Raw genomic sequence first — 25,818 nt, forward strand, 5'->3', positions numbered from 1 at the left:
AAGAAAAAAAAGTGCTATTCTCTCTTACAGTGTTGTGTCGCTGGGATATTTATAGGTTTTAAAGCTCATGCAGTCGCAGGTATTTCTCTGTAGTATCACATGTCATTTTCTATTGAACATGTATATTTTGTGTACATGTAGTCAGGGGTTCGACAAAAATTTGTCTAGTTAAGTAACATGGTGAATGTACAGGTTGTGGTCACTGACTATGTCAAGCTGAAAAGTAAAAGGTAGTTCGTAGCCCATGTGGCTTCCTTGGTCCCACTAATGCAGACAAAAATTGCTCTTCCTTTATGCCAAGGTATGACAACAGTACAGGTGAGAGCATATACCTTCTATCTACTCTCGCTCGCTACGTCATGTCTTCGCATAAAATGTATGAACAGGTCTTGTACACCTTAGTGTGACCAAGGAATCAGTATGGGCTCTGAACTGTCTGCTTTTTCACCTTGACTTGACCACAACTACTTCAGTCTATGCACTATGTGCTCATGGAAAAGTTTAGGGACTGCTATGTCACAGCACTACAAATTTGGTCACCAAAGGTTATGTGGACTCTGATCTACGTGTACGAGCTAATATTAGGCTGATATCACACAAACTGGAAATGGTGTAAAATCATTAGTAGTAAGCCTTATATTGTTGCATATGTCTTGAGGACGTCATTGGTCTCAATCCTGGTAAAATTGGGAGTGAAATGAAAAAAGAAAATCAAAATAGATTACAAAGGTAGTCTGTTGTGTCATTGTGACTACCTGAATAACATGTCGCAAAACTATGCTGCTACACGTCACGGTAGCCCAGTGGCTATGCTCGAGGTCGCGGGTTCAATCCTGGACCTGGGGTGCCGCACACCGATGGAGCTGCAATGCAAGCACATTTGTATTTGGTGCTGCACCTTCAAGAACCAAAGGTGGTCAAAATTAATGTGGAGCCTTCCACTATGGCATGCCTCATAACCAGGTTGTGGTTTTGCCACGTAAAATCCCAGGACTAAATAACTAGTAATTGATAAAATGACAAAGCTGCACTGCCTTATGCTGATGTTGTTGGCCTGGAAATTAATTGAGGAAGCTCTTCATGATGTCTCACTATAGCGACATGCCCTGAGAGGACCTTGCACGTGGAATGTCACTCATAAAAAGAGTTAGGGTAGTGGCAGTGGCTTTTCTAATATATATGGGTTTTGCCACTTCAAAAGGCAGAAAACAACTAATTTTATTTTCTTAGATTCAGGTACTATGACCCTATAATGTTGCCAGATTACCTCCAGCTGTTGAATTGTCTACTATTGCTGTGTATAAGAAGTAGCACTATTTTTCAAACCAGTGGGGCCATATGACACAATTTTCACACCTGCTCCAGCCAGATCCAGCGCTGCAAGGACTGTGTGTGTGGGGTCTATATCAGTGTATGTTTGCTACCTTTTCTTTTTTGTTGCAAAATCTGCCTAACTGTGCTGCGGCTAGTATTTTATCTGCTTGTTTGAAATATTACCTGTGGCAGACAGAATCATTCAGCCTCTGTGGTTAGCTTATTGGACATTACCCGCACATAAAATGAAATTGTTCAATTAGCTGATGAGCAAAGTTTCAGGAATTGACTTTTTATACATTCGTGTTTGGGCACACATTGAAATTGCACAAGTGAAACCGATTGATCACAAGGTTGCCGAAACCCCTAGGCTACCACGAGTTGTGAGATGTCCTCCTTTAAGATTTACCTCAATATACGCAGAATGTCTTGTAACCAATCTTCCAAGAGCCCGCATTGTACAATTAAGGAAGGAACTAAGTAACATGCGAGTGCTAATCTTGCAAATATTTGCTGTGCATCCATACAGAAGATATTGCAGGACTAGCACTAGTTTTGATGCCGTTATTATGTGGCTTTGTCTTTGCAATTGCAACACGTCATGAAGCTAACAATTTAAAAAAATATTTAGGGAAACCTTGCGAATTAGCAAATCAGGTTGCACATTTTTGTGTAAGTAATGTCTAACTCATCAAGCAATCCACCTGGAAGAAACTCTATTAACCAGGTTGTACAAAAATGTGCAACTTGGTTTGCTAGATAATGAAGGTTTGCTAAATATTTTTTAAATTACTGGCAAGATGGAATTGCACTAACTGCCACAGGCAATTAAAAAAGAAACCGGTTTGGAGTAAACAAAAATTGCAGTAAGCATACTTGCTGCAGCTAGCATATTTGCATATTGTAACAGATACAAAAGGCACGGACAAGAGAAAAGAAGGGAAGACGAAGAGGACGAAGCGTTGGAGAGGCCGAGCTGCGCTACTATCACGCGACGATCATCATCCATTGCCTGTAAATAAAATCATTTCTTCGCAACTCTTCGTAACAGTTGTGGTGGAGGTGCGGGGTAATCGACACCCGAAGACGGAGGCTGAACCAGAAATTCTTCGACGGAGCCGTCGCATTGCTGGACTCCCACCGTATCTACCGGAGCTGAATATGTCCCACGACGCAGACGAACAACGGCCCATTCCAACAGCTGCGCCGACAAGTTCCGTTCTGCAACTGAGAGATGCGCGTCCCTTCGCCGGAAGATCGGACGAAGACGTCGAGGAATGGCTCGTCCATTATCACCGGGTGAGTGCCGCCAACAAGTGGAACAGCGCTTCTCAGCTTTCGAACGTCGTGTTCTTCCTAACGGATACTGCGTTGCTGTGGTTCGACAATAACGAGGAAACGTTCACAACATGGGGAAGATTTGTTTCCGAAATCAAAGAGAGATTCGGCGACTCCGCGACGAAAAAGAAAAGGGCGGAACAGACGCTACTGCAACGTGCGCAAGTGCCAGGCGAAACCTGCACGACCTATATTGAGGCGGTAATAAAACTGTGTAGGCTGGTGGACTCTGGAATGTCTGAGGAAGATAAAGTCGGGCACATCCTGAAAGGAATTGCCGAAGACGTCTATAATTTCCTCATCGCAAAGGACAACCTGGCTTCCGTCACTGACATCATTCGGCATTGTCGTACTTTCGAGCAGCTGAAAACGAGGCGCATCACGCCGAAGTTTGGCAGGCTAGCCAATGTGACAACAGTTGCAAGCGTGGACAGCAACCAGCCCCTCGATCTTGCATCAACGATCAGACAAATAGTTCGGGAAGAGCTTAGCCTGCACGCACAAGCGACACATTCAGGCACTCACAGCTTCCGCTTATCACCAGATTTCCAGTCAAACGTGGCATCCATCGCCCCGTATCCTGCGGCGAGGGGCACCGAGGATTATGAACTCGCGCCCCGACAGCAGCCACGTCTCTACGACAGAGGCGCTACTTATGACGCTCGGCCACAACGAGAGCAGCCGCGGTTTTACCCCCGAGGTCCTGTGACTTCTGTCAGGCCGCGACAAGAAGGGCACCGACCCTACTACCACGACGTGACTTATGAACGATATGACGGATTTCAGCGAGGCGCAGAGACACGTTATCCACATGACAACGAACTTTCTCGCCGCCCGCAGCAGCCTAGCATCCGTTTCGAGGAAGATGCTGTGCACCACGACCCTCCCGTGTGCTACAACTGCGGTGCCACAGGCCATATAGCACGGTATTGTCGCCAAGGCCGTCAATCACGAAGGACACCAACAATGCTATCGCCACCCAGAACCCGTACTTCATATGACTTGCGGACGACCGATTCCCTTCCAATGGACCACTTCCCACACGAGACCAGACGCAGCGATTCGCCAACTTCTGAGCGGAGTTTGACGCCACCAAATAATCGTCCCCGTCGCTCTCCGTCCCCTCGGCGCCGTTCTTCGTCACCGCCGCCGGGAAACTAGCATCCGCGGCCAATGGAGGTGAGGTCGCCGGACGGTCTTTGCCAGAAATTCCTCTGCCTGTTGTGATGCTCAAAAACAAAGTGAATGTCTCGATTGACGGAATACCGACCATGGCGTTAGTTGATACTGGGGCGACTGTGTCTGTGATGAGCCTCGCTTTCAAGAACCGTCTAGGCCACAAAGTTATGTTTTCTTGGAACGACGGTATTACTTTTCGTGGAGTGGGCGGCGAGTGGCTTCATCCCCTTGGTGTTTGTGCTGTGAGTGTTTTGTTGGCTGGGAAAGTTTTTGTGTCGGAATTCGTTGTTCTTGCTCGTTGTTCGCACGATGTTATTCTTGGTATTGATTTTCTTGAACAGTGCGGCGCTTCCGTGGACTGTGGTTGTGGCGAAATATCATTTAACAAGTTAATTATATCAACAGATTCCGAACAAAGCTCGCGTGGCGAACACAGGGACACAGACACACTCAGTGTTCTTGATGAAGTGATTGCACCATCGTGGTGCCTGACGCCCGTTCGTGTTTCTGCAACTACTGTTGACGCTGATTGTGTTGATATTGTAGTTAGGCCTCTCCGCATAAACTGTGCTAAAAAAGATATACTTGTGCCCTGCTCTGTCGTATGCATGACGAAAGGAGTCGCCACATTGTGGGCGCTGAACTGTTCCGCCACGCCGGTTGTCCTTCCTCGCGGTATGAAAATCGCTCTCTTCGATGAAGCCGCATGTAACTCAATGGCGGCCCTAACTACGGACGTCTCTACAGCTTGCTCTCCTTGCGATAATAGCCATTTTGAAGAGCTAATGCTTGGCATGATCAGCAAGGCTCTCGGTACGTCGGAACGGCAAGCACTGGTACATGTCCTTGCCAGGCATGAGGCTGCATTCGACTTCACGCATGGAGATGCACCCCTTCATTTGCCGTCGTCCCGCGCTCGTCACAGAATAGATACCGGCTCCGCACACCCCATCCGCCAGAAGCCCTACCGAGTGTCATCCTCCGAGCGAAAGGTTATTGCACAACAAGTCAAGGAGATGATGGACAAAGGTGTCGTTCAAGAGTCGTCTAGTCCTTGGGCAGCCCCAGTAATCCTGGTCAGAAAAAAAGATGGCTCCTGGAGATTCTGCGTGGATTACAGACATCTAAACGCAGTGACGAAGAAGGATGTCTATCCACTACCGCGAATAGATGACGTCATTGATTGCTTACACGCTGCTTCTTACTTCTCAACACTTGATTTGCGATCGGGGTATTGGCAAATACCTATGGACCCTGCCGACAAGGAAAAGACCGCTTTCGTGACTCCAGATGGCCTATTCGAATTTAATGTTATGCCTTTTGGCCTTTGCAATGCTCCTGCCACCTTCGAAAGATTCATGGACACAGTACTACGTGGTCTGAAGTGGGAGATATGCATGTGTTACCTCGATGATGTTGTAATCTTTGGCCGCACGTTTGAAGAACATAATCAACGCCTCAGCCTTGTTCTCGACTGCATCGAGAAAGCTGGGCTGGTTCTAAACTCAAAGAAATGCCGCTTTGGCGAACGTCAAACACTGGTCCTGGGACACTTAGTTGACAAGGATGGCGTCAGACCCGATCCTCGTAAGATTGAAGCGGTGAGCTCCTTCAAGCCACCACAATCAGCACGAGAACTTCGCTCATTCATTGGCCTATGTTCATATTTTCGTCGTTTTGTTCCCAGGTTTGCCGACATCGTTTACCCGTTGACAAGTATTTTGCGACAAAATGCATCCTTCAATTGGACACCAGAGTGTGACGCATCATTTTCTCAACTGAAATTTATACTAACGTCAGCACCGCTCTTGCGTCACTTCGATCCGTCTTGCCCAACTGAAGTTCACACTGATGCTAGTGGAATTGGGATAGGAGCGGTGCTTGTACAACGTCACAGTGGCGCAGAACATGTAGTCGCATATGCCAGCCGTTGCCTGAGCAAATCTGAACGGAATTATACGGTTACGGAACAGGAATGCCTGGCAGCTGTTTTCGCCATACAGAGGTTTCGGTGTTATCTTTACGGTAGACCATTCAAGATTATCACCGACCATCATTCTTTATGCTGGCTGGTCGGTTTGCGTGATCCCTCTGGTCGCCTCGCACGTTGGGCACTGCGCCTCCAGGAATACGACTTTGTGGTGTCGTACAAGAGTGGCCGTCGTCACGCTGACGCAGACTGCCTCTCTCGGATTCCTCTTGCGGCTACCGACTGCGATGCTGAGAATTTTGACGACTGTCTCGCTGCTGTTACTTCTACGTTCCCTGACGCGGCAGACTTTCAGCGAGAACAACGGAGTGATGTTACCCTCGATCCGCTTTTTGTTGCCGCCCGTACTTCTCAAGGCAGTGGTCGCTTTACCGTCCGTGATAAATTACTCTACAAAACTAATTATTCCGGGCATGGAGCGCGTTTTCTGCTTGTTGTCCCGGAGAGCCTTCGCTCCGACGTTCTACGCGCCATGCATGATGATGTGACATCCGGCCATTTCGGTTTCGTACGAACACTACACCGCACGCAGGAGCGCTTTTACTGGCCCAAGATGTACGAAACAACCAAGCGCTATGTCGCTAGTTGTGAAACGTGCCAACGTCACAAGCGACCGACCACCGCAGCCCCGGGTCCCCTTCGGCCATCGACACCACCCAACACGCCATTCGAGCAAGTAGGCATTGACCTTTTGGGTCCATTCCCGTTATCTAGCAACAAGAACCGTTGGATAATTGTCTGCGTAGACCATCTTACACGGTATGCAGAAACTGCAGCCATACCGTCTTCCACCGCCGCTTGCGTGGCGGCCTTCCTGTTGCGTTCCGTGGTCCTTCGTCATGGCCCACCACGTGTCATCATCAGCGACCGTGGTCGCCAGTTCACTGCTGATGCCATTGAAGAGCTACTTCGTTTGTGCACTTCCCAGTTCCGTCATTCCACGCCGTACCATCCACAGACCAATGGCCTCGTTGAAAGGACGAACAGAACGCTGACCAACATGCTTGCCATGTACGTCTCCTCCAATCATAAGAACTGGGACGACGTGCTGCCCTTCATCACTTACGCATACAACACGGCGAAACACGAAACCACGAACTATAGCCCATTTTATCTCCTCTATGCCAGGTTACCGCGAAGCCCTCTGGACACTTTCTTACCGTTCGTTCTGCACAGTGACGATTCTGTATCGAAGACTTTGTGTCTCGCCGAAGAAGCGCGTCGAATAGCTCGTCTTCGTACTCTGGCCTCGCAAAGTCGTTCGAAAGAGCGATACGACAACCGTCACGTACAAGTATCGTTGGAAAAAGGTGACTTGGTCCTTCTTTGGACACCGCAACGCAAGCGTGGATTGTGCCAAAAGTTATTGTCAAAATATTCAGGCCCATTTGTAGTTGTGGACCGCCTGAGCGAACTCACTTACGTCATAGCTCGCCTACTGTGCAATGGTCGGCGATCAAGCAGAACTCAGCTGACTCACATTGCTCGCCTGAAGCCTTTCTACCCTGCTTGCGCATCCTGACTCGCCCCACGGGCTTCGTCTGCTTGCGGGGAAATGTAACAGATACAAAAGGCACGGACAAGAGAAAAGAAGGGAAGACGAAGAGGACGAAGCGTTGGAGAGGCCGAGCTGCGCTACTATCACGCGACGATCATCATCCATTGCCTGTAAATAAAATCATTTCTTCGCAACTCTTCGTAACAATATCATGTTTTACAAATTTTGTGTGCATATGCTTTACGTGTTGTGTGGTATCTGCATCAGTAAAAGGGAGCTGCAGCGAATGCGTTTCACAAAAGCGAAGCAGTGCAAAACTTTTTTTGACAGCACCACTGTTCTTTATTAGCAACTAGAAATAATTAGGTTCTATACATAAAAAATTGTTTATGCACAGGTACACGCATCAAAGACCTGTTTGGGTCGTGCTCAAAGATGGGGTGTGGCAAATGGCTTGGTTCTCTTGGCATGTTTATTTGTTTTTTGCTACAGTAGTTTGTCAAATTGTTAAGCCAGCTTCACCCAAACCTAACCATTAAGCATCATGGCCAAGTGGGTGCTTAGGGAACTATATGCTGTAATGTTTGGAACATAGTGAAAATAGTTACAGTGATGGCATAACATGCAAAATGTGTCTAAGAGCTATGGTTTACCATGAAAACTACATAAATGGATAAAAAGAAAAAGGAAAACCAACATAGGAACAATTGGCTGTGAACTTGTGGCGTGCAAACATCTTGTCTTGATTTAAGTTGCACTGTGGTAAAGGAAGCCCTTGTGCAACATGTCACATCCAGCCGCCATTTCTTCCCCTCCACATTTTGGTACCGGCTAACTCAACGCCCGGCGCCATCCACGGGGCTACTCAGAACGCCCACTCAGCTAGCTTGCCATTCCTGCAGCATGGGACCAGATTAAGCTCGTAATTACAGTGTAATTGTTTGTATGTGGCACTGTGAAGCATATCCGTAGAAGACTGTCCTTGATCGTCGTGCAGACGCTTCCGCTTTCTGTTGGGCATTGCTGGGGAGGAACACTTCTGTGTGGACCCCAAGCCCCATCGCAGCCTGCTGGCCTTTGACTGCCTGCCCTTCAATGAGCTGGCTGTCTTCCCCCGAGGCTGGCGGTGTGACACTGCGCCGTTGGAAGCACGGTGAGACTCTTTCGCGTGGTCCTTCCTCGTGCCGCCTGCATTTATTTAGTCTTGCACAGTGGGGTACCAGTTGGTTGGGCTCGGTCGGCGGATGGTGGTTGGGCGTTGCTGTCGTGGATGCTTGCGGTTGAATTCGAGCAGTATGGTAAAGTGAGATGAAGGTAAATTATATCAAACGCACAAAACTTACTGCGAAACTTGCTAGAGTACTTACTTACTCATGTAAAATAATTCCCTGATAATAAACTGGACGTTGGCTATATTGAGCAGTCAAGGTGTCTACTTCCAGAGCCATCAAGCACTTGAAGGGGAGGAGCCGCCTCGCCCAACACCCTCAGGACGCATTTTCTGTAGTGGATGTGTTGAGAAAACCGAATTGAAAGGATGCGCAGAATCTCACATGTTGAGTGCACCAAACAGTACAAGGCGCAGGTAGAAATAACTGCCCAATATGCATAGTCCTGTTTTTAGGAAATGGATTCTTTCCTTGCTTTTTTCCACTGGAAATAAATTTATATATGACGAACACGTCACAAAAGTTTATTTGAGTTAATTGTATGCAAGTTTGGGTATATCCAATTACCTGGTGTATATCAGACTATTCTTAGTGATAAGCAGTTGTGTGTAGGCTAGTTGGTTCTTGAATATGAGTGCCAAGTTGCACTGTGTAGTTCCAACAAAACACACAGTCACCTCCTAACATCATCTTGTGTGTTCCATTAGAACTCTGCAGTGCAACTTGGCATCAGCAAGTTCAACTGTGTATCTGTGCACATCTATGTATATCTGTGCCGTTTTATGTTTCCATGTCAGTGGACCTTCGCAGATTTTGCTCTAGCTCAATAGGTTGTCTGCTATGCTGCTACACCAGGCCCCACAATGAGTAGCAGCACAGCAGACAAGGAATTGAGCGAGTGATCTGGAGCGAGTGCCAAAACATGGCAATGACCAGTTCCTCTGTGACCACATTCTGTATCACAACATCGCAACACAGTCAACTCCTGAAAACCGAAGCTGGCCCCAGAAAAGCTATTATATATTAAATTATTTAGGGCACTCTGAGGCCTGCCAGTATTTTTTTTAGAGTTTAAAGTAGGGGTGTGTGAATACTCAAATATCACCAAATCAAATCAAACAGTGAATGTTCTAATAATTCGATTTGTGAATCGAATATCTAATATTTGCTTTTCCGAATATTCAATATATTCGGTGTAGAGGCCCACGGAGTGCCACAGGTTGATTGCGCCACGGAGCCCCTTGTGCTTAACGGTGCCCAAGCACTTCAATTCATTTTTGGCGCAAGAGGAGCGTCTAGGGCACTGCAGACGGGCCCCACCTGATGCAGAATTCAGCCTGCTGCGAGAATAGGTGCACACGTCGGCTGGGACCACATTTGTAGGTACAAGGTTCCTCCTGGTCGACAGAACGGATTGAAATGATAATGCGGTACAGACAGAGGGAGTGGCAACAAAAGCAATGCATATTTCGTAAAGTGCATGCGAAAGCATGTGCGAAGGTAGGGCCGATTAGCTGCCAGTAGGCACAGAGATTGCGCTGGATGTGCGGCGACAAACTTCACGTTGTTTCAACAGCCAGTCTAACCTGCACACGTGGTCTTGGGGCTGTTCGCTGATGAGCCACCTGTGTGAGCGTATTAGCGGCAAGCATTCTGTAATGACTTGTGACCTGTTACCACGTGAATAGGCGGCAAATTTATGTCCTGGCCACACTGCCTAGGCCATTAGGCCTAATCGACGCTGCTTTATCGGGCGTCGGTGACTGAATTTACGGTTTGGTGCCGAATTGACACAGATCCATTCGCAGCAGCCACTCAACACTCAGAAAACTGACAAACCATGTCTCAAACGAAAACGAGTACACGAGATCGATGTAAAGTTGTTTACAGCCGCAATCTTTGCGACACACTGCACAGTGGCCTCTCGTTCTCAATGCCATTCGTAGACGCACATCAGTCTCATTTTGTAGCTTCGAGCAACCCGTTACAATACTAGTTTTGGATTGAAATGGTGGGTGTGAAATTGTCGTGTGGCTAGTGCGCTGACTGCCTGACTGCATGCATTTGTGCGAATGGCAGATTTTTGCCATGACCCTCTAGATTTCTGAATCTTTGACAGGGGGCAAATCGCACTGAACCTGACAATGAAACAGTGTGGATGTGCCTGCTCTTTACCATCGGCACCGGTTATGCGCAAAGCGGTAATCAAGTCACGTGATGTGCGGTCCGTTCGTATGTTGTGCAGATTAGTCTTACGATAAACCACCTCCCATAAAGTTAGCATAGCCCTTCTGTGTTTTGGAGAAAACTGGAAAGCAAACTTCGGAGGTGTCCTTAGCTATCGCCTGAGAGACGCAAAGGTCAAAGCCTTGTAAAGCCTACTATAATTCACCTTAATCCACCCTAATCCACCTTCATCAACATTAATCTACCCTAATCCTCCTTAATACACCTTAGTCTATCTTAATCCATCCTAATCCACCTTACTCCAATCACTAATGAACCGTGAATTAACTTAGCTAATCATTAATCGTCTCCTATAACGGCTGAGCATGCTTTGGTTCACGTCTGGCCTTCCTTGGGTCACGTGATATTTCCTGCACCTCATAACGCGACCTTTAAAGATCTAAGGCTTTCACCTTAACACTTTATATGCAATAAATAAAAGAGGGCCGCAGAACAGAGGTCCACTATTAGCTTGAGAACCTCATTGGTATTCACTATGACAGAACGTAACAAATTCATTATTTTCAGAGGAAAAAGGTAGCCTTATTTTATTCAACAGAAATTCTTTTGATAAAAAACATATTTCCGGACCTTCATATACTAGAACTGAGCTGTAATCAGTGCTGGTATACTAAATTGTTGTTCCCTTTAATAAAAGTAGACTGAAATCTTGATTTCTATGTACCTTAGTTACTGATAGCTTGCTACATTCTTGTTATTTAATGCCACGAGACGCCCGAACATGTGTAGCACTGTATTTCCCTGCCCAAAATTTGTGAACATTAAATTTTGTGAAAAAGTTGTTGATATTCGACATTCGTTTGTATATTTGGCTTTTCTTTCTTGATTTAATTCAGTATTTTATTTGAAATCTACTCCTTGGTATTTGCACACCCATTGTTTAAAGGTCGAGGAGTGCCAGTCAATGAAGAATAGAAAATGTCATATTGGTACTCATTTTAACACTATAAATGAAGGGAGACCAAATTTTTTATAACATTTCAATGATTAGTTTTGTTAGTAACCATAGTCTTTTACACACTGTAAGAGTCTTCTCTTTTGAAAGTTAATCTAGGCTCAGCAAACCACATATATCTATTGGACGTACCACAAAAGTCCAAATATTCAAGACATTTAAAGATGTATAGTTCACATCTCTAAGATGTTCCGCTAGTAAATGGCAGTCAAGGGTCATCCATAGGACATCGAATGTCTTTGTGATTTGGACATCTCTTTGAATGAAGATTGCTAGGCATAATGTTAAGAGACAGAAAGAGAGCGGTTTAGATCAGAGAGCGAACGGGTATAGACGATATTCTAATTGACATCAAGAGAAAAAAATTGTACTGGGCAGGTCATGTAATGCGCCGGATAGATAACCGTTGGACCATTAGGGTTACAGAATGGATACCATGAGAAGGGAAACGCAGTCGAGGACGGCAGAAGACTAGGTGGAGCGATGAAATCAGGAAGTTCGCTGGCACTAGTTGGAATCGGTTGGCGCAAAACAAGGGTAATTGGAGATCGCAGGGAGAGGCCTTCATCCAGCAATGGACATAAAACAGGCTGATGATGATGATGATGATGATGATGATGGACATCCAGAGCTTCCGCACATTGATCGTACATTGTGTGTTGCAACTAGATGAAAGCACCATGCCACATTAATACAAGTGATTTGTCTGTAATGCCTAACAATGAGATCCTGGAAAGGAAAAAATCGCACTGTTGTCTGTTCTAGCCAGCAGTGTGGCCGGTCATTTACTTTGTTTTCCCCCATCATGTGCATGTTCGAGATCCTACGAGAGGGAGAATGTGTTCCTGAATTGCGAAATATCCATTTGTTCGTTTTGAAAAGATTCAAGTTGAAGTATCAATGCCCAGAATTTCAGTTATGACTGCATTTATTTTTTCTAACGTGGTTATCAGTAGCAACCTTGCGCGACCTCTGCATGCACTGCTGGACACCGCGCAACAAAAGCCAAAACTTTCTGTTTCGGTTACGTCATATTTTTCTCATACGTGAACACTTTCTTATTCGGTTATATCTATTAGTACCTGTTAAAAATATGTATTTTTTAACTTGCCAATATATTAGGACAGATTATAAGGAAACAAACAAGCTTGATCTCACAATATCTTTGACTTTACATGGCCACAGATATCAAATCAACATGCGCCTCGACGCAAACACGCATGTGCATGCAAGCAGCATGAAGTGTACTTCATCGAATCTTGTTCAGTTGACCATGGCCCAAGTACATATATATTTTCTAGGCAGAACTGTACAGTTGCATCGTGAAATTTAGAGCTGTGCTTCTGACTACTATTTGTGGTGTGTTTGTTTGCCTTACGGAGCACTTATAGAAGTGTCCCGAGGGCAACATTTTGGTAGTTCACTTTCAGACATGTTTGTATCACTTGGTTTCTAGTGCACCTTTTAGATATTTCTCATTTGCAATGCTTATGTTAAAGTCTTTAGCAGCATTATGTTTTTGGCACTTTCATCATGTGAGAAGCTGCCTGAGCTAGTTGTTTATCAAGATGAACATTCCATCTCGGAATTCTGCTTGTGTGGATTTTCTTTTAGTATATATGTTAAAGATAGCTAGAAAGTACTGGCTTTCTATCTTGAATCTTGTGTACCCAGAAGTAGGTGCTGGCATGCAAGCCGTACCCTTTTGGTCATTCATTAGTATGTGATATTACCTCCTACTAATAAGTTTTAATCTTTTAAATATAACTGGCATTCTGACTCCTAGTCATTTTCTGAGTGTTAACACCTTTCCTCATTACTTTTGTTTTCGTCGAGTTGAATTTTCAAGATATGTTTATTGAAGTTTTTTTTTTAATTTTTAGATCCATCTTTAACCTGTTTGTATACGGCTAGAACTTGCAATAAATATTTTCATACATGTGCCTGCCTGGGTGCCAATCATTTTTGCAATAAAGCTTTATCAATTGTGTAAATAAAAAGTAATGTTGATATGACATTGCGAGTCTCACTTGTGTGCTTTACCTAGCGCTAATTGAACTCACTTTTTTTCATGTAGCCATTTCAGGATTTGTAATAACTCACAAGGACCGAAATATAGATCTACAATGTTGTGAGCCCAGTTTTCACATCTTGATGAGCGCTATGACTATTATAAAAGTTGAGTCACTTTAGCATACGCTGAAGAAGATGAAGGCAGAAGCCTGGACGCTCACAAGACATTCATTAAATTACTTGTCATTCTCATTCGAATGCATTTTCCATTACTTGTTTTCTCCCACCAAAGGCTGTGGGTTCGACTGCCTTAACTCGACCTTAATCAACTGTGCCTTAATTAACCTTGCCCTAATTAAACATGAGATGTCATGGGTTTGAATGACTTAACTCTATCTTACTTAACTTTGCCTTAATTTATGACATAAGTAGTAGGCTTGACTCTCAACCTTCACCATGTCAGTTGGAATCCAACTTGGAGATATGGCCAGTTCGCCCATATCACCAAGTTGGTTCAACTCCCACCAAAGGTCATGGGTTAGAGTGCGCTAATGAACTCTATCTTAATTACCTGCGGCTTAATTTGCTTTGCCCTATTAAGGTTGAGGGTTCGAGCTCCAATTTTGGTGACATTAAATTTTACGCAATAGTGCCAGACATTGGATTTTTCTACGTGTGAGCCATTTTAAAAATTTTGCCCTAATAAGAAAGATACCTCACGAGTTTTGCAACTTATATTTTGACATTTACACGTTAACAAAACATTTCAAACAAGGTCACCAGCACTTGCCGACAATGGGGGCAACTGTGGCATTAGTGTGCCTCAGCAGATGTACCATTGAGGACAAATGAAATGCGAACAGCAGAAAATGTGGCCGAAGCATAACTATACGCCTAGTGCACCGCCTATAGAGGTGCCACTGATAGCCACCTAGCGGGTGCTTCCAACAGGACGCGTGGGAGCAGTAGCAGACGACAACCCTTTGCAGCAAGGATTGCTGAAGTTCGCGGCTGCGATTTCTCCTTTGTTCAGGTGCTAGGCTGCTTCTTCTGCGGTGACAGCTGTAGGGAAGACACTGACCTCTGTGTGAGCAGGTATGAACACGATGTTACCAGTGTTTGGGACAACATGGTCCACATACGTGCCAGGTGCATCCTGCAGACAAACGCCATGAACCCCATTTACATGAAATGGAGCTCATGTTAACTAGCCGATAAATTTTGTTGAGTAATCTGATGTCTTCACCGTTCTTTTTTTAAATTTTACCCTTGCCGTAATGCTGCTTCTGTACCTCAATAACAAGGACCCGTCGTTAGTGCACACTTATATCAAACAAATCTGCACGGTGCGATGTCTGCATATGCTGTTGTGATTTTTCTGCCAATGAATACATGCGACATCACCGAATAACTGCAGTCAAAGTCGCCTGAAGAAGAGCAATTGAGAATTTATTGATAGAAAAGTGCACACTAGTCAACGAAGTCACAAACGCATGGGTTAATAAGAGTGCATGTTAGCGCTGTACCACCGATGCAATTCTGCTGCATACGCCGATGAACTGCCGTTCCCACTGCAGTTTTTGCAATTTTAAATTCCCCAAGGGAGCTGCTTGGAAACGTACAAAGCTAAAGTCTGACTAACTTTTCAGTACTTTCTTTTTTAATGTTACTAGAGATAGGTGCCACATGATATATTTAAAGGCAGAGCAGCGCCAGTCAAAGTAAATGAGCGCTCGCGGCAAGGCCATGTTTAGTCTTCTGTGGCATAAGCATAATAAGAAAGAATTCAGTCGAGTACAAAATTCACATGCAAGAAGGCACTAAGTTGTGAAACAAACAAATCACTCGGCGTGTTAAGTCTGCTCAGACAGTATTGAGGTGTGATGACTTCCCAAACATGACGCGAACTTTTCAGCAAAAAATGGGACAAAAATACCATATGCAGCAACTATTAGCAATTCTCGCCTTGAACTACCTATTTCCTAAACACATTTCCCAAAAAACCACAATATCTAAGATTCCCTCAGGCGAAAAGAATAAAGCAATTAAAGAAACACTTGCTTGGTGTCATTCTGATAAGACACAGCGTGATTTATACCCTTTACAAACGAGGCAGGGTGAGAACCTCGCAGCTCAAAAGAATCAACAAGAGTTATGCATGAAGCAACTAGCAACAGTTAAACGTGTGCGAAGCCACGCATAAAATAGATGTAAAAACATGAAGTGCGTGACAGCTGGTGCGAGAATTTACCGGGCCACATAAAACCAAGAATTTCAGTTCTTACTAACTTCAGTAGCTTTAACATACAACACAATGCGCTCGTGCAGTCATGCTGCCTAGCTAGCGCAACGTGGCAGAGAAGCGGTAAACGGCATTCCGAACATTAGCGAAATGCCTTTAAACCGCATGCTGCACTGCAGACAACTTCGTTGCTTACGCGTCTAACTATGATCAAGTGGAAAAAAACACCGACCCGACGAAGGAAAGGATGAGAACAAGAAATTTCCCACTGAAGCGATGATCCATTGCTACCGTTGCTCCCGCTGATGAATGGGCTTTCGAGGAATGATTAGAACCGTATCACCGGTGCATTTTCAACGGTATTTGAGACCCCACCCTCCAACAATTCTTCTTCGACATTCCTTGAAGCTTTTCCACCCCACACATGCGAAGGGTGTTGCCTATTTTGCTCTGAAAACATGAATAAGACAGATAAGCACTATCAATGACACAGCAAACTACGGCGTGCGGCTGGCTCCTCTCCTGTGTGTTCTGCGCAAGGCCGCCACCAGTGGTGCGTCCATCGGCGCGCACTATGCGTATAAAGGTGCAGTGCATGTCGTTGGCCAGTTATTGTGCACGTGCGTGGCCATGTGGTTCTTGTGCAGAGTGCAGCGCTACTCGCCTTACTACGATGAACATCACCCTTGTTTTGTCCAAAAGTTGTTTTCTGATCTCTCCGTGGCAGTGCCATTCCCACCTGGCTGTACACAGTTATGGTGGCTAGCACCATCGCTGCATCTGTAGCATGATATAGCTGGCAGGAACCCAGTTTTTTAATGTCCATTGCTTTGCTTTTGTTACCACCATCAAAGCTGCCAGTACCTAATCGTAATTTGAATAGCACCAAAAATGTATTGCACTGGAGGAGTGACAACAGTGCTAGCCACCTTAACAGTGATCGCAGGTAGAAATGGCACTGCAGTGGCGGGGTGAAATACAACCTTCAAACAAAATACAGCACTAGGACAAGCAGCCCCGCCTTCTGCATTGAAACCACATGCGCATGCATGTGTACAATGAAGGCTGGCCAACGCCACACACTATGTTCAGTTGTGCTTCGGCCACACGCTCAGCTGTTCACATTTCATTTGTATTCGATAGTACATCTGCTGTTGCAATTGAAGGTATGCAGCTCATTATAGCGGGAACAGGAAAGATCCATTAGTTGTTCTATGAACCTCCTATATCCCTAAAAGGAACATCTATTAGAGGTCACTTATGTCCAGCTGCGACATCCTTTCGATGTTACAGCAGCGTGATCTGGATGGGGCTTCGATTATCCATAATATGTATTTGTAATGTTGTTTGGCGAAAAATAGATATCTATATATTTTTATCTATCTATATCTATCTATATAGATATCTATTATTGGTGCGTGCCGATGGACGCACCACTGGATGTCTGCAATGTCTAAAACATAATGTTCTATGGACATCTATTAGACAAAAATGGTTCACTAGGGAGTAATGATATTTAGTACAGCTTTGTATCATTTTCATTAAAATCAAACCAGTTGTAGGGTATTCTGACCTCTGTCTCCTCTGCGGAGTTCAGTTTTGTCATTGACACAGGCACGCAAACATATATGCTACGTTTACCTGACGTGCATGCGCGTGCATAAGTTGCAAGAAAAAGATGTCGGGACTGCCTCTAGGTACTACGGATGCGGACATACTTTTGCCTGTTTGTCCCTAGCCAAGCTGCACTATGTGGCCACCAATAAATACTGAGAAATATGCTCTCCCAAGTTCATATTTCATGGCGTGGTGGTCACGTCACTGCATGTGTAATTGGGAGGCCAGTAGTTCAAATGCGTGTTTGAACATATTGTTTCTCTTGTGCTTTTTTTTTATCTACATTATTGTATCATTTTCCACTTTCACTTCTGCAGTAGTCGTTTTTTACCTATGCTTCACTGCCAGGCCTTACACGGAGGGTGAGCGAAGTGATACGGCACGAAGTGCAGGGGGGGGGCTTATGTAGATGCAACATTAGCAACTGCAGACAAATGAATAATGACATGTTGTTACTGCACATTTGTTTTTTTGTGTTTCCCCATTACAGACTCTGTATCGGCTCTTGTGATCTCGTTTGAACAGTTAAGCACTGGTTCACACGTAGTGTGCGTTGCCATCGGCTAGGGACCAACGGAGCAAGCGTGTACTCCTCCGTAATATGTACCGTACTTACACAAATGTAAGTCGACTCGAATGTAAGTCGATCCCCCCATATAGCATGCGACAGGAAAAAAATAAAAAAGAGCATACCCGAGGGAGCATTCAATAACGAAAATTTATTAGTAGCTGACATGGTCACTGGACTACTCATCTTCACTAGTGCTGCCGTCGTCATCGCTGCTACGGTCTCACAGCACGTTGTCGTCCAGCAAAATTCCACATTTGGCAAATGTCCGTACCACGACATCTTGTGGAACAGCTGCGCGTGCCGAATGCACCCAACCACATGCAGCCGTCAGGGAGGCTCCTTTGACAGGTCCGGTTGACATAAGTTTGCGGTCTTCTGCCGCCAGCCACTCGTTGTGGTCACGGTGGAGCAGGTCCTTAAAAGGCGAAGATCCGGGCTTATTTCATGACCATGTCATACTTCACTGGCAGGGACCGATCACGCATTTCAGCAGCATACGCCGGAAGCTTGACCTACATCTCCGAAAGGCATCCGGAATTTGGCTCGTACGAAATTCCTCACTTGCCGTCAAAGGTGAAAATTTCGCTTCGCTGCAGTCGCCACTCTCGCGCCACCCTCTCAGAAACATTGAACTTGCGGCCCACTGCGCAGTGATTTTTTTTCTTCAGCGTAAAGGATGGCAGCCCTCTTGAACGCTGCTGTGAACGAGCGCTGAATGATTAAAGGGCCTGGAGCACTCATAATGACTGAGGAAGCATGGAAGTAGCACGTAGCCTGCAGTCAAGTCAAATGCGTCAAACCAATGCATTTGGTCAAACTAAGAGCATAGAGAAAGCTAAGAGCTACAGGGAAAGAGAAACACGTGAGCGGTGTCTGCTCTTCCATAAACTACCGATACTCCCCGCAAGCGCCACCGTTCTGAGGGTGCCGCCGCGAATGGAACAGCGCCGCTTCCATCAGCTATTGGCACCCCCCCCCCCCATGAGTGTTGTGTGCACTGTAAAACTCTCAGAAATGTTGAAAAACCCTTCCGAAAAGCGAACGAACACGCGAGATAGCAAAAAGCTACGGGTAGGGCCATAGAGCAAACATAAAATTGTAACTAGGTTGTACCTCCCGTTGGTCTCGCTTTTTTGGTGGTGCCATGTTTTGGTTTCGATTGCAAGTTGACCCCCCACTTCAGATTTTCAAATTTAAAAAAATAGGTCGACTTACAATCGTGTAAATACGGTAGGTGCAGTCCAAGGATACTTCTCTTGCAACTCGCGCATTGCATACAAGCATCGGGCAAAGGCAGCACAGCTCTCACATGTCTGGGCCATTAACAAAATGGAAATATGCGTCTCCTCTAAATGTGACCCATTAAAGCTATCTTGTGAACTCTGAGATTAGTGTTATAGCACAACTTATTCTTGAGAACAGTGTGGTTTAGAGAAGTGGTAGAGCACATGCACACACACATCTAGAGGGTACTTGGTTCAAAACAAACAAGGTGAACTATTTCTTATTTTATTTGCGTAGCCATGGCATTTGAGCGTGATATCACACAGGTAGCTTGATTCCTAGCTTATAACTGCTAAATGCAGTGAAATAAAAGCAAGAACACAGTGTACTGACTTTGCAATGGTCAGTATAGCACTAGTTGTCCTGCCAGCAATAACATTATTATAGTTATTGTCACTGCATCCTGCACTTAACACCAAACTGCAACTTCAGTGGCAAACTCTGATGGAGCAGCGTGGCGGTTTTGGTTAGACCTAGCCAGCACTAAGCGACGGGCGGGGTGTGTGGCAAGCCATAGCAGAGTTCATTATGTTGCATTAGGTTTGAGAAGAGGTGCAGGTGCTGAAGGAAAGCTGCATAAACTGTTCATTGTGACAGACTTTCCAGACTTCGTTACACTAGATCTAATATCACATTTTGTGGGCTTGCTGTTTTTTTTCTAGTTCTTTTGAAATGTCTCACTCCTTTAATATGCATTCACTTCTGTAGTATGCACAACTGACTGTATAGACGGATTACATGATAACAGGATGGATATTTACTAAGGTTCGAGAACCTGCTAGTCCTAAAAATTAGAGCTGTGCATGGGCCGTTATTCTGAGCCCGCGCCTGGCCCGGGCCCTACACTACCACAAGCGGCCCGGCCCGGCCCGACGCTAAAGAAGCCTGAGTTCGCCCAGGTCGGCCTTAGGCCAGTTTAAGGCCCGGCCCGGGCTTGGCCCGACCTGCAATAAAGCGTAGCCGACACAAAAATTAACAATATCAAGAAGATCAGTTTATTTAAATAACCTTATAATGTTGAACTCTTGCATTCCATATGACAAAATCATGAATATATACAAATGCAGCGTGCGCACACAATTGTTATTCTAAGTTATTGTGCAAAAACAACAAGTTGTCCATTGATGAAAGGTTAAGGCAAACGCTTCCGGGTGCGCGTCTTTGGAACTTTGTGAAGCCTCGTCCTGAGAATGCCACAAAACACCTGATCGTCCCCTTTTTTGGGTCCCGACAGCGGCGAGTTGAAAAAGTTCACCCATTTCTAAGGTGCTGCTGAAAGAAAACAGTGACCTTTCTAGCATGGGCAGTGACGACGTGTGCTTCCTGTTGACTTCGGTCAACGACCAGTCTTCAAGCAATACCACTGCCCATTGGAAAAGCCCCTATGCGCCACCGCTTGGATAATTTGAATGTGTGGCAAAGGTGACCCCACATGCACCATACACAGACTTATCTTCGCTTCCCAAACGCTTCCCTTCTCAGTCCTTTTAATGGGAAGCGCCTGAAAACAGCGGCTTTTCCACAGCGTCGGTACTTGGTAGAACCGGAAACGCATTCCGAGCCTCCGCTAGCTTTTGTTTGCCTTTTGTTAGCATTTGTACTTTTCTCCCGTCCCTGTAGATTCCATTTTTGATGAATAAATACATTGCACTTCCTGCTGTACCTACATGCGAGACGACAAGCATACTTTCGCATAAGGTACGTAGTCGAGATCAGGGAGCTCGACCGGTCCGTCCGAGACATAGAAAGCCTGGCCCGGCCCCGGCCCAAGCCAGAGTGAGAGAATCTCCAAATGGCCCGAGCCCAGCCCGCGGGCCGGGCCAGGTCCAGGCTTTTGGGCCATCCCGAGCCCATGCACTGCTCTACTAAAAATATCTCCGGGCTAAGTTGGTCATTCCTGAGCAGACACACTTGTGCCTAGCTACCCAATTGATAATGATGAATGTCATGTTGTGGGTGATGATAGGGGTCCACTGCTTTGCTTAGTATGTGCAGTGAAACCTCGTTAAACCGTAGTTGGCCAGAGCTGGGAAAAAGTATGTACTAAACGGTAGTACTGTTTAAACGAAATAGCACACGATCGCCCACTTACCTGTGAAAAACGGAACACGGAACTCGGAGAAAGTGCTATGAAAGGGGAAAGAACATGCAGTATTTATTCACTTCGTGCGACAAAAGCGTTATTTTCGTTTGATGCCGCGGCGGCCTAGCAGCAATGACAGCGACCTCAAACTTACCGTTGCTGCAAGCCAGATTTTCAGCCAGCCCCCTCTTCTCGGCAAACACTCGCATAGCAGATTCCTCGTTGGCATTGCATGTTCTCCGTGCATGCGGGCAGTAGCGCTGCAGAAGTCGAGGGCGCCTTTTTCATTGTAGTGTGCTGTTCTCATTGCAACAATTGCATTCATGAGGCTGACGTAATGCACAGCTTCTGCCACTGTTGGACCTGAATTGCCCATGCTGTCGCTTTCCGTGTCGTCCTCATCACTGTCGCTAGTCAACACTCTGGCAACAGCAGAGGCAACGATGGTGAAGAGTCGAACCCCGCAGCCGACATCTCTACGTGGTCGCAGCAGCGCTGTCGAGCAACTTCTTCGCATTCCAAATGCCACACACCGTAGTCAACAGTAGATCCCTGTGGCATACCAGCGCCGACTTCTTCGTGTCATGTTCGATAGCATGAACAATGTCTAATTTTTCTTCTACACCGAGCACCCGGTGTCTTTTTTATCCGAGCTTCGGCATAACGGGAGTCCTTGTTTGCACGATGCCACAACGCTCTCTGGCACGTTTTTTTATTCTATGGCACAGCGCCGAAATGATGTTGATGTTGATGTGGCTTCACGCGCAAATGCACATGTCTCTTGGAGGCCGTTCTGATCTCTGAGGCTTGTTGTTCTGCTGGGCCGCCCGATGGAGATGGCACACCACTGTGTTTGCAGGACGAAAAGCGGAAACACTGTGTTAACCGATATGTACGCAATAAGCTGGTAAGGTTTATGCGGATACAAAACACACTATGTTCAGTGGCCGCTGAGTCGGGGATTTGACTTTACTACTTTTAAAATGAAACTACTGTTTAAGTGGGTACGGTTTAACAAGGTTTCACTCTATCTTCACATACGGCACAGCTATAGCTGTGCAATGGTTCTCAGCTGAGCTGGTTGGCTCATACTTTCCGGAAAACCAGCAGGTACCTATTTGTGTCATCTTCTTTCCGTCCTGTCAAAGTAAGTCTTCACTGATTTCCCTGAAGACTATCTGTTTTAGAGTGAAGCTGTTAGTCTCTAGTTGGTCGGAATTTTTTGTGGCTTGCTCACCCCCCCCCCCCCCCCCCCGAAAAGAACATAACTGGCAGCTGGTAAAAGTGTTTGTGGTTGAGTTTTCATGTAACAGAATTATGTTTTTCTCGTATATTCTAATTACAGTCTGATGCTATCATGTCTGCAGGTTGTGTGTAAGTCATACTTCACGAATTTTGTGGCACAGTTTACTTTGAGAAATTCAATTACTTCAATAATGCACTTGCACCAGGCGGAGGACGTGCTGGAATGAGGATGTATGCTGCAGCTCTGCACATGTGTGTGCGTGTGTCGAATGTGTGCACACAATGCCCTTGATTCATGGGCGCTGTGCCAGTTGCACCTGTTACACAGTGTGTGCTGCGACCTCAATCAACATTATGGCAAACACTGTTCAACAACAGTACCACCGCGGCTGCTTGTAAAGGGGTTTGTGTTTGAGTTTCGGCATAACATAATTATTTTTTCTCATATATTCGAATTAAAATTTGATGCTATCATGTTTGTAGGTTGTATTTAAGTTGTACTTTATGAATTTTGTGACAAAGTTTACTTTGGGAAATTCAGTTAGTTCAATAACACACTTGCACCAGGCAGAGTGCCTACAAGAATGAGGATGAATGAGGATAGACCTCTAACTGCAGCTGAAGAAGAGCTTTGTCTTTCAGTTTCCACATAACAGAATTATGTTTTCTTGTACGTTCGTATTACAAACCGAAGCTGTCACGTCCGCAGCTTGTGCGCAAATCGTACTTCACTCATATTCTGGTGCAGCTTACTCCTAAACAATAATTTAGTTCAATGAGGCCATCCGCCAAGTGTACTTGGCTGACAGTCTAAAAGAGTGAGGATGTATGCTGCACTTCTGCACATGTGCATGCATGTGATGTATGTCGCTTGTGTAACATTGTCTAATGTCAGTTGGGATGGTGGTGCTTGTCTAACGTCTGCACCAGCTTCGCTGTACATCCACTTTCACAAGGTGGAACGGAGGTGGATTTTCTTGTCCATTGCCTAACTACCTCTCTTGCACTTGCATACAACGACCACAGTTTGCTTGCATCTTGCATGTATGTGTGGCAGGGGTCGTCAAAAGAAGATTCACCGCTACTGGCACCGCAAGGCCTTCCCACCCTCCTGCGTGGCCAATGTTGCCCAGCCACGCCTTCCCTTCACCCACAGCGAGCACAACCTGGTCTACGTCCCCGTGTGTGACTTTCTCCCAAGTCGGACTGGGAATGGTGACGTTGACCCGCTGCGCATCCATGATGCCTCCACCCGCAGCTACCTGCAAGGTAAATGGTTCCTTTGAGCAAGGGACCCCCATAGAGGGTGTCCTAGGGAGACTGCTAATGTGTTGCTTAAAAATTGAATTTGTTGCACCTCCAGCACACGGTAGGCGTAATTGCACGAAACATCAGGCACCCAAGGGGTTAAAGGAGGGCTAACACATATTTTTAAGATTGTAGAAACATTACGGTCGAACCCGACTATATCGAACCCGTTTACATCGAATTATTCTGTATATCAAACAATTTCTGAACATGGTATAGTTACAATAAGTATATATTGCAAAAATTAAGCTTACATTGAACAAAAATAGCAGCGACTCCTGATATATCAAATGACAAGCAGCGCAAAAGTGCCCCAGAAGTTAGCTTTCCCTCGCGGCGGCACGGCTTCATTCAAACACTCTCCCTACCGTGACCGCGCTGTGTCGGGCAAGCCGTCGACACCCCTCTGCAAAAAATGATCCTGGCCCGCCTGCAGCAGTTGCTCAGACAGCCAATCAGAGGCTCTTGTGCCCTCGTTGTGCAAGATGGTGCATGTGCGAGTTGTCTCGCTGGTTTTCTGATTAATTGTGTTTGCGCCTTGTGGGCCTTCTCCCGCAGTGTTGCCGTGATTAAGTGGCAGAATTAGCTTTTCGCCGTGAAGCTTTAAATCATAAATTGGGTCGAATGCGGTGAGAAGTCGGATGACCTTGGCAAGATTCTGAGGAGCACTCTCGGCACGATCTTGAAGGGGGAGATTAGGGCTAAAGCGGACAAACTCGCAACCCGGTGCCCGTGGCACCCAATGCGTACACGCGGCCGTGTGCAAGTGTTTCATCCGAAATTGCTTCAGATGTGCCAGCTTCCGTGTGCCCGGTGACGATTGTCAATTCTGATGAGTGCAATGAAACCGTTGCCGGTGTTGCCGAAGTATGGACCGAGCTGTCTGAATTTCCGGAAGCCGTTGACGAGCCAACAGTCGAATTTGTGAGTGCAGATGATGGTGTCGCAACCACAGGAGAACCCAAAAACAAAGACTACATTGCCGACACGGTACTGAGCACAAGTGAAAGTGGGCACAATGAGGAAAGCAACGGCGATCCTTTGCCCACGTCCTACGAGGTGATTGGTGCACTCGCACTAGTCTGGTGCTTCTGCACGAACGTGGAAGGTTGGGGCTTCAGCTGCTCCGACTCTTTAGACAATAGAGTTTTAGATTAGGGGACGCAAGCAACTTGCATACACAAGAACTAGGGGCCATGGTACTGCACATGCGCAGACCCCTACGTTTGGGTGTGCACATGCACAGTACTGTCGCCCCTAGTTCTTCTTGCGTACACAAGCCGCTTGCATCCCCTAATCTAAAACTCTCTTATGTGGAGAAGTGCATGCGTCGCATGTAGCGAAATTGCCCAAGCATTAGAAAATACAGCACTATTTCATGTGAAACTAAGCTAGTTTCATCAATAAAGTGATTTTATAAATGGTATGTGTTTTTGTGATGTCCAATTCTTTAGCAGGCTCATATTGAATTATGCCCTACATAGAACTGATAGGCATTTTTTTTTGCAAGTTTGATATAGCCAGGTTCGACTGTACTGCATGCTTCTTGTGTGCAGAAGGGTAACATCTTTAAAGTAGGAAGGTTAAAAAATGATCAAATTGAGAAAAAGCAAGACTATCTGCAGAACACATGCACATGGTAGCATTCTTGATCATGTTTTTAAACATTGTTTGATCCCATGTGCATATGGAATGGTTGGAATAATGGCATACTGTGTATGTACATGGCACTCTTTATCTTTATGTTTTCATGTAAATCTGTTCG

The 25,818-nt window shown here is 45.7% G+C and overlaps 1 protein-coding gene across 6 annotated transcripts in view; it reads left to right on the forward strand.

Annotated features, from left to right (window-relative positions):
• The window catches only part of LOC142568051 (nuclear exosome regulator NRDE2), a 268,770-nt gene that overhangs the window by 66,065 nt on the left and 176,887 nt on the right, over positions 1-25,818 (forward strand). For 5 of the 6 annotated variants that reach the window (XM_075678129.1, XM_075678130.1, XM_075678128.1 and 2 more), the window contains exons 4-5: positions 8,317-8,472; positions 23,803-24,014. In XM_075678129.1, the coding sequence (XP_075534244.1) occupies positions 8,317-8,472; positions 23,803-24,014 (368 nt within the window). The remainder of the gene's footprint in view (positions 1-8,316; positions 8,473-23,802; positions 24,015-25,818) is intronic. The other variant, XM_075678132.1, reaches the window with a different exon arrangement.

The sequence above is a fragment of the Dermacentor variabilis genome, unplaced genomic scaffold (assembly GCF_050947875.1).
Source record: "Dermacentor variabilis isolate Ectoservices unplaced genomic scaffold, ASM5094787v1 scaffold_16, whole genome shotgun sequence".
NCBI lineage: Eukaryota > Metazoa > Arthropoda > Arachnida > Ixodida > Ixodidae > Dermacentor > Dermacentor variabilis.